The sequence below is a fragment of the Teleopsis dalmanni genome, chromosome 2, assembly GCF_002237135.1.
Source record: "Teleopsis dalmanni isolate 2A chromosome 2, ASM223713v2, whole genome shotgun sequence".
In the NCBI taxonomy this organism is placed as follows: Eukaryota; Metazoa; Arthropoda; class Insecta; order Diptera; family Diopsidae; genus Teleopsis; species Teleopsis dalmanni.
In genome coordinates this window covers 166,131,479-166,144,515 of record NC_051847.1, presented here as the reverse complement: position 1 = coordinate 166,144,515, position 13,037 = coordinate 166,131,479, and the positions used below count along the sequence as shown (strand labels likewise).

The 13,037-nt window shown below is 29.8% G+C and overlaps 1 protein-coding gene across 1 annotated transcript; it reads right to left on the bottom strand.

Annotated features, from left to right (window-relative positions):
• Positions 1-10,935: 10,935 nt before the first annotated feature.
• LOC119684755 lies at positions 10,936-11,444 on the bottom strand. Its single transcript, XM_038098869.1, has 2 exons — positions 11,296-11,444; positions 10,936-11,230 (listed from the first exon to the last, which is right to left on the bottom strand). Exons 1-2 carry the CDS (start codon positions 11,379-11,381, stop codon positions 10,951-10,953), a joined length of 366 nt encoding a protein of 121 aa, XP_037954797.1. The 5' UTR covers positions 11,382-11,444; the 3' UTR covers positions 10,936-10,950.
• Positions 11,445-13,037: the final 1,593 nt, after the last annotated feature.

Sequence of the window (13,037 nt, the reverse complement as noted above, 5' to 3'; positions counted from 1 at the left end):
TAGTTGATTGAATTTGTGCAAATGGTTTAAAGGATATTCTTAAATTGTCTACTTTCCTTTCGATAATCTTAGCAATTTTAACTGATAGGTCATTTATATATATCATCGATCTTCTAATCATAGGAATTTGTATACTCTGCTCATGGTGATTAGTTCTTGAAAGTTGAAAATGTTGACGTACTCGATGTAGTTGACTAACAATCATTTTGCGAGGATAGTTATTATCAGACAAAATGTTGAAAGCTTTATTAATGTTAGTAACGTAAAATTCTTTGTCACTTATAGAAAATATGCGGAAAAAAAGGTTGTAAATCACATTCATTTTTTGTTGTCGTGGGTGGTGTGATAAATAGTTAAGAATTTTACCTGAGAATACATCTTTCTGGTACCAGTCAATTGCTAGTTCTCGATTATTTTTCTCAGATATTAATAAATCTAGGTAGGGAAGTTTTCCATTAAATTCATGTTCAACAGTGAATTGTATGCGATTGTGAAATGAATTTAATAATTGTAGAAATTCAAGGATTTTATCTTTTGACCCAATGGTGAAAATATCGTCAACATATTTTAAAACAATTCTAGGTTTAAATGATAATTTGGGAATTGTCACATCAAAGATTTCATTTGTAACAATGTTGGCGATGGTAGGTGAAATATTTGAGCCCATAGCACATCCATTAATTTGTTTGTATATATCTCTTTTAAACAAAAAATATGTCGAATCAATTAGTACAAAATGTATAATTTTTAAAAAAAAGGTATTGAGGCATGGTTGTATATTGTTGGATAAGATGCCATTTGGTTTCTAATAGTCTAATCACTAAGTCCATTGGAATACTTGGAAAAAGTGAAATCACATCAAAAGAAGCGAGAACTTCATCATTTTCAACAATAATGTTAGTTAATTTTTCTCGAGCTTCTACACTATTTGGTACCAGAAAGATGTATTCTCAGGTAAAATTCTTAACTATTTATCACACCACCCACGACAACAAAAAATGAATGTGATTTACAACCTTTTTTTCCGCATTTTTTCTATAAGTGACAAAGAATTTTACGTTACTAACATTAATAAAGCTTTCAACATTTTGTCTGATAATAACTATCCTCGCAAAATGATTGTTAGTCAACTACATCGAGTACGTCAACATTTTCAACTTTCAAGAACTAATCACCATGAGCAGAGTATACAAATTCCTATGATTAGAAGATCGATGATATATATAAATGACCTATCAGTTAAAATTGCTAAGATTATCGAAAGGAAAGTAGACAATTTAAGAATATCCTTTAAACCATTTGCACAAATTCAAACAACTATATATACCAAACTGAAAGATCGTATTGAAACGAACAACATTATTAATTGCATCTATGAAATTCCATGCACTGGAACTGATAATAATGGTCAAAAATGTGAACTCTGCTATATTGGCCAAACAAAAAATCAATTACATAAAAGAATAAGTCAACATAAAAATAGTCTAAAACAAATTAATGCGGATAAACAATCAGCTTTAGTCTCACACTTTCTTGATGTAAATCATTACCCAGATTTTACTTCAGTGAAAGTCATTGATACTGAACCTTCCTTGTCTCGACGTCTTACCCTAGAGTCCTTACATATAATGACTAAACCCACATATAATTTGCGGCGAGATATAGAAAATATTTCTGTTGTTTACTGTGCATTGCTAGAAAAATCATTCTTAAGATAAACTGATTGTATTTTCTCCGTTGTAATTATTTAAAACATTTGTCAAAAATATTTTTTATATAAAAATTTTATTCTATTCAGTTGTTTTAAAATTTTTTCCCTTATGATGGTTTTAAAAAACCGAAACGTCGGAAATAAATATTAAATAAGTAAAATAATAAGAAAAATTTTTTATTAAAAAAACCAAATTACAAAATCTGACTGATAGCCCAATACTCATTTATAATAAAGCTAATTGATTATAAAAGTAAAACATAGTCTAACGATATCTAGAAGCAATTAGTATAGTAAACATATAAATTGATTAGACATTGATGTTTGACAAACGACTAGATGTGCAGCTTTAAGTTCGGATATATCAAGAACCAAGTTTTATGGACATGTAGCGTTATGGAAAAAATTGGTAAAAATAGTTAAATTTACCAAATTCCGTTGTCAAACCGCGGAGATCGGAAATTTGGAATGAAATCATCGTGCCAAAAATATGATGGGAAACTTTTACGCACTTATTTCTCATAAAAGTACTTATTTCAATCGTTTCTAATAGAATTTTCTTTATATTTTTTCTAAATATATAAATAGGTAAAGTAAGCAATCTATTAAGTACATATTAGTTTACCAGATAAGTTTTTAAACAATAAAATAAGAGGAAATTACGTATACAAAAATATTTATACACACGAAGTTCAACTGAAAACATGTTTTGAAGCGAATATAAATCAAAATCATATTTTAAATTAAATAAAAAATATTATGTAAATATTTAGTTAAATAGTCATCAACTATTTTTTGAATCAAGACCATTCAGCGGATATTCAACAAACAAAACAAAGTGAAAAATGGTAAAAAATGCCGCGATGGGCTTTTATTCGTACACTTTATACTTTTTATGTCATTTCTAGTTTTATTGGCAGCAATGAATGGCAGAAAAATGTAATTCAAAATGTATTCAAAAAATAAAATTAATTACGAAATTTATTTATTATAACATACAATATATAAGCAATGAGCTATGAGCAAATCCCTTGCAGATACAATACATACTATACAATTGTAAACAATAGATACAATCGTAATAAATAAACAACTTTCACTTGGACGATCGACGTAAAGTGAAGTGAAATGAAGTGAAGTGAGGTAACCTTGACTTGTAGATCATTTTTCAATGAAAAATTCATAATTGTTTATTTCTATATGTATATTTCTTGGGAGACCGTTTGGAAATCGGAGAAGTTTTTTCTATTTAATTGAAAACGTATGTTTTCAATTTGGAATGTCAGTTAATTATATTACAAATAAATAATTTCGAAATACCTTGTGAACACGCCGGCATAATGTATAATATTTTAATCTTATCGCAGAGATAAGGAAAGCACACTACTGAAATATTGAATGCAATTAACCGGCATTTGGACGCTTAAATTGGGTAACTAACCCAATTAAATGGAGTGAAGAAATTAACAAAAAATTATATACAATATATACAAATCAAATAAATTTGCCTTTGAATAGCGTTTAATCTTTATTTGTTAATATATCAACCACTCACTACCCGATAGGAAGATAAAATTCAGATTGTGATTAAAACGATTGAATAACATTTGTTAGTATTTAGTTTTATTTTTAGAAATTATTTAAATATTTATTTTATTGCTTTAAGTTCCCAAATGAAAATCAAAAATAATTCATCAAAATAAATTACACAAAATTTTTTAGAAATAAAAATAATCAATTATTTTCAAATTTTCCCATAAATACATTTCAAATTTTCCCATTAATACATTTTTTTATATTAATTTGTAAGATTCGATTTGACAAGCGTTTGGTTAGATAAATATTTACTCGTTGTATCTTAAATATAACAAGACACTAAACCGTCAGAATGACGCTTTGTTAACAGCTTCAACTTAACTAGTTCTATAATAAAAACATTAATTGCGAATGTAGTTGATAACCCTGATACCCTTGATACCATTTATGTAATTGAAAACAAATATTGTATCTATCCAAAGTTCAGATAAATTAAAAAAAATTGTTACGAGCAAATACTTCACATAATGTAAAATGATTTATTGAACATATCATTAAAAATCAAATAAAAAACATGTAATGTAAATGTGTGTGAATAAAAGCTGAGATATTTATTATTTAAACAATAAACTTCACAGATACATTGTGGTTGAAATTATTTTTTTATTACGTTTGACACCAAAGATCTTATGGAAGTTATAACTAATAAACCCTAGCAGCCATGGCTAACTGCTACTGTTTGCATTAAGATTGATATCGAGCTTTAAAAAATACGTACACTTAAAGCTGGCTTAGTATGAACAAAAATAATAATTTATTAATTAATAAAATTAATACTCCGTCTCCTAAGATATTTTTCAATTGATTCGTTAAGTAAGCAAAGTAACGTTAGTAGAATTCTGTCAGAATATGCATTTAATTATATATTCAAGAAAAAATGGTAACTCATTTTAATAAGAAATCTACGAAATCAGCATTAAACCAAACTTTTCCGAAAATAACGCTACTATTCTTGCGCTATGCAAACGCAGTACAAAATCAAAGCGAGTTAAGCAGCACAATGCTCAGCTGAACTCAGTAATCAATACTCAGCTGAGCTCAGTAACCAATACTCAGTTAAGCTCAAAAATCAATGCTCAGCTGAGTTCAATAACCAATGCTCAGCTGAGCTCAATAACCAATGCTCAGCTGAGCTCAGTAATCAATGCTGAACTGAGCTCAGTAATCAATGCTGAACTGAGCTCAATAACCAATGCTCAGCAGAGCTCAGTAATCAATGCTCAACTAAGCTCAGTAATCAATGTTTAGTTGAGCTCAGTAATCAATGCTCAGCTGAGCTCAGTAACCAATGCTCAGCTGAGCTCAATAACCAATGCTCAGCTGAGCTCAATAACCAATGCTCAGCTGAGCTCAATAACCAATGCTCAGCTGAGCTCAATAACCAATGCTCAGCTGAGTTCAATAACCAATGCTGAACTGAGCTCAGTAATCAATGCTAAACTGAGCTCAGTAATCAATGCTCAGCTGAACTCAGTAATCAATACTCAGCTGAACTCAGTAATCAATGCTCAGCAGAGCTCAGTAATCAATGCTCAACTGAGCTTAGTAATCAATGTTCAGCTGAGCTCAGTAATCAATGCTGAACTGAGCTCAGTAATCAATGCTGAACTGAGCTCAGTAATCAATGCTCAGCTGAGCTCAGTAATCAATGCTCAGCTGAGCTCAGTAATCAATGCTCAGCTGAGCTCAGTAACCAATGCTCAGTTAAGCTCAAAAACCAATGCTCAGCTGAGCTCAGTAGCCAATGCTTAGTTGAACTCAGTAACCAATGCTCAGCTGAGCTCAGTAATCAATGCTTAGCTGAGCTCAATATTCAATGCTCAGTAATCAATGTTTAGTTGGGATCAGTAAACCATGCTCAGCAAACCTCAGTAATCAATGTTCAGCGGAGCTCAGTAATCAATGTTTAGTTGAGCTCAGTAATCAATGCTCAACTGAGCTCAGTAATCAATGCTCAGCTGAGCTCAGTAACCAATGCTTAGTTGAGCTCAGTAACTAATGCACAGCTGAGTTCAGTAACCAATGCACAATATCATAGATTTAGGTTCCAATACAGTAGGGAATATAAGAAAATAAAAATGCGAATAACAAGAATGAGCTAGATAAGTATTAGTAACATTCACAAAAATGGAACAAATACTAATCTTAATTAAAATTACCTAAAAACGTATTCAAAATTACTTTCTAAAATTAGCACAGCATAAAAAGAAAACTTTAAAGTAGCCAAGCTATAATTTATTGAGAACGAAAGTCTCTGGGATACTTGAGAAAATCCCACTAAGAACTGCACAGTGCTAGCATTGAAGTGACAAAACTCACGGCGGTGCAAATTTCTGTAGCCCCTTTTAGAATTTCATAGGTCCATGCGAGATACAACAATAACAGCGATGCTGGCGAGCTATCGACCATTTGGCACCCATCATGAAAACATACATTAGTTTAATCCGTCATATAATTTTTTGAATTGCAAGTATCAGTAAATAAACCCCGTCAAACTTGGACCATTGACTTAACAGTGCCTACTTAAGTCTTTAAGAATTTTAAGGCAATATAATGGTCCAATAAGTATATGGAATCCCTACAATCACTATGTTTTCCTAAACTAACTAAAGTCAAAAGACATTAATTCAGATAGATATATTACATATTAAACTGAGTTCATATATTATCCATCCATTAAGATAATATATATTTAAGTGCTAATTTAAGACAATTTTAGGTTATGACTAATATTTATAATATCATTTATTTAATGGTTATAAGTTTTATAGTTTTTACACAAAAGCTTTGTCACAGTAGATTTGTGTTAAATACTGAAATGACTCATTAATTTGTAAAGTGATGTGATCATGAAATCTGAGTTTATAATTTAAGCACGTTCTAATGTAGGATTTATGTAAAAGTTCGTATATCAAAGTATGATGAAAATAACGATTTCGGGGATATTAATTACTGCTTAATATCTTTAGAAATGAGATCATGTTTTATAATCATTACTTTAGAGCTGACATTAAAAACAGACAAACAAAGGCAGATTACTTGAATTAGTAAGTGTAGTTAAGGTTTTAAGAAAAACTTTTTGCGAGACACCTACGACGTCGGAGAATCCTAGCGCCGCCACTGGTTTTGATAATTCAAGAGGTTTTTTTTCGGGTGATAAACCTTGTTGCAACGCTTGTTCTATGAATTGGCATTATTGTTTGTATAACTTAATCAGTTTAGTTAATGATATTATATATTTTTCAGCTAATATTTAGTTAAAAGCTTTAATTAAAGTTATTATATGACATTTATTTTCTTATAAATAGCAAACTTCCGGCATATGTTCACTCTACTAATTTTTAGACCAACGCATAGATCAATGAAAGACAGTATCAAACTCAATATACCAGTTTTAAAAAGTAGATAAGATTAGTTTAGCTTAATAGACCATATAATAATTTTGTGGTTTTAATTATTATTCATATTTAGTTTTAAAATTGCAACTTTTGAGACCCATTAACTTTGTTTTCTGTTTAGGTCAAACGTGTAGTTAACTATGTTTTTTTATTAGGAACTTTTTTAACGATCGGAAATACATTTTGAATTTTATAAAACAATATTTTTAAGTTAACTATAATTATTTACGATAAATGAAATATGAAACGGTGTTGAGTGGAATTCAAATTGCTTTTTATGGCAAGTAAAAAAAATGAAAGTTTTTTTAAAAAATTTTATAAAAATATTTCCATAAACCAAAACTGTCCGACTGGTGGTTCTTGCGCTAGAGGAATTATTTTTTAATTGGTCAAAAACGTCGATCATATGTTAAATATTATATTTCAACACATGTGCACGATTTAATTCACAACTTTCAATCATAATTTATACAAAGAAATAAAAAATAATAAAAACTAGGAAAATAAATAAACAATTTAATGACTCCAAATGACACTAACAGCAACAAAGCAAAAGTTCCACTGAATTATAAACAAATAAACAGAGAAATGCTATGTAGATGGACGGACGGAATCCGTCAGATAGACAGTTAGTCAGACAGACAGAGCGACCGAGCGACATATGTGTATAGTAACAAATTGATTTGGAATTTCAATTCCAATTCCAATTTAAAAAAATTTTAATAAATGAATAAATACACAACAAATTGAAGAAATTGTGAATTATACTACATCATCACAGCAGAGCATAGAGTGAAGGGGTTAATGTATTATTCGGTGTGGTAATGTGAGAAAGTAAAATATCGGGAAATGAATTTTATACAAATTACTTCAAAGACCAAAACAAAGTGAACTTTTTTTTTTGTCTAATGGACAAATTAATTAAATTACTTAATTTGTAAGAAATAATTAGCATGTAAAATTATTTGTTTAATTGGCAATGTTTTTTTGTGATGCAATGAACTTTTTACATGATTTAATTTGATTTATTTCCCACAAAGAGATTGGGAGAAAGGTTAAGAAATTTACAAAGATTTTCACGCAAAAGACTTATTAATATATATTTCTTGATGCATACGATATATATATATATTAAAAATATTTTTTAAAAAATTTTGAACAAAGAACAATGATTATGGCAATATATAGATCGATAAAATATTGAGCAATTTAATTGGAATGTTACTTTAAAATGCTACTCATATTTTGATGATGGATTTATGATAAATGGACTACTAATCAAATCTGTATCTTATAATGCTCCATTCATAACTATAGATTATTTCAAATACAATAGTACGTCACGATTCTACCCATTATTAACATATTTAATATTACGGAAATAGACATATAATAATACTCATATTTTGATGACAGATTTATGATAAATGGACTACTAATCCAATCTATTAAATCTATGCTATAATGCTCGATTCATAACTATAGATTATTGCAAATACAATAGTATCCTTTCCTACACGATCCGACCCATCATCAACATATTTGAAACTATGGAAATAGATATATCGGATCTACACAGCTTTATCTTAAACTGCTTTAAAAAGAATAATACTAGGAAATAACAACAGTTAGTGTAACTCCCATCTACCAGGCAACTTTGAGTATATCATACTTCTTACAACTTTGAGTGAGAGAGGTGCTGATTTACTATATAACCTAACCTACTAATCATCAACGACCGATATGAATGTGTTTTACAAATCTCATTTCAATGTTTGCAAGAAAGCCAGGCAAGTTTCTTCTGGAAAGCTGAATCCATCCAATCTACTCTCTAAATGAAGTCAATATATCAGAAATTATATCTCACAAAGGCAACTCTTGAATAAGGTTTATCATATTTTCAAAAATATCCAAAATATCCAACCGTTTTGATTAATGAAAATATCACCATTTTACTGTGGTAAAATTTAAAGTTTAATTAAAGAAGTTATTCCTTTCCTCCAAGAAGATACCGATAAGTAGACTCGGTTCTCATTCAAAACTGTATGATATTTCGAAAAAAACTTAGATGTTGTGAAGATACTAAATAATAGATACTTCTTCATAGATTTTTGTTTCTATAACAATCGGTAAAAACTATTTATAAATATATATTTTTGTAGTGAAAACCAATATGACTAAAATGCACATTACTTTTTGGAATTTATTATTAATATTTATTTTATCAAAACATTTTATTTCGTCGAATTGTTTTTTTTTTAAACGAGATTTAAAATAGGTCACCCATATATAAAAAAAAATTTTTAAGCTCACTACAATTTTTCAAATTTTCATAAATGTGATTATATCACTAAACAAAACAAAACAAACTCTTGAGACCTATATAGATAATTTCAGTATGAATAATAAATAATCAATATTTAGTTTTTATTTTTTCATTTCTGAAATTAATTGTAATTATCACCGAATACTTACAGTTTATCTAGATTAACTTCATAAAACTATATGGAAAAACTTTAATATTTAGGAATCTTCCAGTCATTTACAGTTACATTATAACTAACTAGCAGTAATATTCTGATATAGTGAATCAAACATTTCAACTAAAAAGCGCATATTACGCACACGTTTCATAATATTATATATTACACTTCATCATTGGTGTATAATTTCTATAACTTACAAAACTACTCATCTAACGGCGATATATACCTGCTTGTGAAGTTTCTATGGAACAGCACTTAATCGTCGCTGGCGACGAGTGGCTCCGGAGCGCAGACCCGGCCGTTCTTAGAGCTTTAATGTTATATGCTTACAGGTCCCAAAGGACTACAACAATAACAATGTGATATATATGACACACTTACAAAAGTCTTTGACTAGCCTTGACATGTGAAGAAGATCGAGCATCACACTTCATAACTTCAAACCTTAACACATAACCAACAGCAATGCTCAACACCACTAAGTCATTATCAAGTGGCAAGAGACAAATTGAAACAGAGTTAAGGTTCTAAAAATGATCGGATCTATGCCCCAGATCGACTTTTAAAGTTCAGCGAATACATGCCGTTCACCACACCCAAAAGGGGCTACATGAGCTGATCCTTGCGGACTACAACAACAAACAAAATTTACATCTTATAAAAGGTAAAACTATGGGTGTTAGACAGAATTCAATAGAGATTCTGCATTTTAAAAATTTAGAGCATTACTATAGATGTACATATTAATTTTAAAAATTTCGGTTGATTAGTTTTAGTGGCGGTAGACATTTTTCTTTAGCCTAAGTACCTTATAAACGCCAATTTGTTACTATATACCCCGATATGAAACTAAATTATAAACCCAAGTTGCAAGGTGTATAAGAGAAGACTCTTTAAAGAAGATCTGTGTTTGGGATATAAGATTATTATTTCATAGACTTTCATAATGGAATGTTTTAAAAAAAATGCAAGTCTGAGCATTTTTATTTTCTGTTAATTTATTATAATTTTTTTGCTTTTAAAATTGTCTTCCTAAATATGATCATAAGGAAGAATAGATTCTTACGAAGATCGTTTTTAGGAAGACACTCTTAGAAGCTAAAAATTTATAATATATGCGATGATGAATATGAAGCGCTTAATAATTTTCTATGAGATATTTATATAATGCGGATATTTATATACCATATAATGAAAATGATTTAATAGAGAAAATTATATACAATAGAGTAAAAAGATAGAATAGACTACCATTCATTGTTAAATTTTAGAAGACTATTGGAAGTCTGGAAGGAAAGACTAATTTTTAAATATATGTACTGAAACTCTACGAAGCCGGAATTTATGAAATAGTATAATCCGAACAAAAAAAAAATTGAAAGTTTTTGCTAATATTTCTACACAAGCAATAAAAATGCAAAAAATATTTTAGTATGTAAAACACGAAATTAGCAAGCGTGGGCTTGAATATTAATAGGAAATCTGTAAACTTTAATATTTTTGGTCATAAACAAACTGTAGAAATTATGGCGGAACATTTAACATTTAAGAGCACAACAAATAATGTCTTAGCATTCAAAATCATCAAAAATGCTTAAATCAATAAACCATTTGAAGAAACTTCAAACAAGAAACGTCATTCATGCACTCAGGCTCCAACCATTCTACACCAATTCACCACCCACAACATCCACACTGCCTGACAGGCAGTAATCACCAACAACAAAGTTTCAAGTACAACAACAGCAATAACAACAAATCAAATTAAGCACTCAACATTGGGCAAGGCAATCGATCTACCATTTGGACTATTTGTTTGGAGTTTTTGACTTACCGTGCCGTGATGGACAGGTTTCGGTTCGATAAAAACATCTTGCTTAGGACAGCGTGCACTTAAACTACTTGTTGGACTTCTGGTGGCTGGAGTTCCTGCTCCGATGGGTGTGGCGTCGCTGTCTGAGGAAGCATTGATGCGCACAGCTGGATCGGGATATAGGAATTCTTGGGGCAATTGTGTTGCATCAATTACCGATCTGCGACTGCAATTAAATTAATGAATTACTGCAAATCCATTTACAATTTTTTGTATTTATTTCACTCGCACCTAAGCGTGGACAATCGATTTGGTGTCGTATCCTCGGCGTCAAAAAACTCGTCTGAGCTGTCCTCCGAATCCGTTTCATTTTTCATTATTACGTGTCGTAAAAAATATATTAAACTTAACTTTTATTTTTTTGATTTTTATTAAATTTATTTTTTTCTTAATTTTGCACTTTTATTTTCATTTATTTGCAAATTTGTAATATTTACGTCATTTTTGTTTCACTTTTTAACATTTGACTATTTTTGCTGTTGCTATATTTTTAAATTATTTCACCCAAAAATTTTCTATTTGTTAACATTTTCGCACAAAATATATTTTTATTTTTTTGGTAATTGGTAACTAAATAATAACTATTGCATTTTAAATGTAGAAAATATATTTTCTTCCTTAAAACAAAAAACGTATTGCCGTTTTCGCAACAAACGTCATCTAAAGTAAAAACAAGAATGAGTGTGCGATTGAATGAGAGCGAACAGCACGACGCAAACAGAGTTACTAATATAAAAAACATACGAACGTTTCTCAAAGTACTTAATTATTGTAATGAATTTAATACAGAGTTTTTTTAAGTATTTTTTATTACTTTGTTGAAAAAATATCTAGTTTAAAAATAGAATATTATTTAAGATAATAATTGGTAAAAATTCAGGCAACATTTCAATCATTTTCAGAAATTTTTAGTTCAACATAAGAAAAAACAATATAAAGTTGATAAATGCAACCCTTCAGCGAGGTAGATACATGCGCCATCTAGCTGTGAAAATTTATTTTTGAGAAAACAAATCAATTTAAGTGTTTGAAAAATAACTGAAATATTTTATTGTTGAAATAAAACTTATCATACAACCAAAAATTTTTTAGTAATATTAAGAAAATGTTGGGAATCTAAAAATTAAACAAGTTACGTGTTTCTTATTCTGTGATAACACTAATGGGCTTATTATTTTAATACAATGTTATATCAAGAAATCTTACACCGAAGATTTGTACCTCTACCTGATTGATTAGTTATATATATAGTTAGTCAATTTGTATTTATCTTTAGTTAGCTCAAAAAAAGCATGTTAATATAAGATATGTAGAGGCGATGTTACCCTTATAAGAGCTCACTACGAAATAAACCAAAAAAAACTGTGTTAATATAAGATTTGTAGAGGTGATGTTACCTTCACAAGAGCTCAGTAAGAACTCAACCATTTATCCTTGTCTGTCCAGCGTCGGTGTTTATATATACTGTGTAACTGCCACAATACTTCCTTCTTAATAAGAAGGTCAGAGGATTAACACAAAAAGATGATTATGTGTCGTTTACTGATGGACATGGTTTGTGCTATGTGTAGCTTACAGTGACGAGATGCGTCATTTTTGATTGCTAACTACCAGTGTTTCTTAGAGCAACTGAAGTCGATTAGGCGGAGCTGGTGCATGTTACGTATAAGACTATAATTGTGATAGTACCGGGCTAATGTGTTAACATATCATATTCGCAGTAATGAGATATTTTAAGCTTCTGCGAGTTTGCCAAAATACTAGATAATAGCGGAACCGTCGAAGCTCTACATTATTTCAAAATTGTGAAACTGTTGACTCTTATCAAGCATGGACAAAACTGTCGTCGCGCTTGATTCAGCTGCTATATATTGTCGTTCCCATGCTGTAGTCAGCATGTTATAGCGACGATGCTGCTTCTATCTCTATGCTCACCAATACGTAATCAAGAATTCTCCGTGTCGTGTTACTTG

Excerpts from the sequence above, each read along its gene's own strand:
- LOC119684755 (XM_038098869.1), bottom strand. The coding sequence starts at position 11,381 with ATGAAAAATGAAACGGATTCGGAGGACAGCTCAGACGAGTTTTTTGAC. Across the intron at positions 11,231-11,295 it reads AATCGATTGTCCACGCTTAG|TCGCAGATCGGTAATTGATG; the intron begins GTGCGAGTGAAA and ends ATTTAATTGCAG.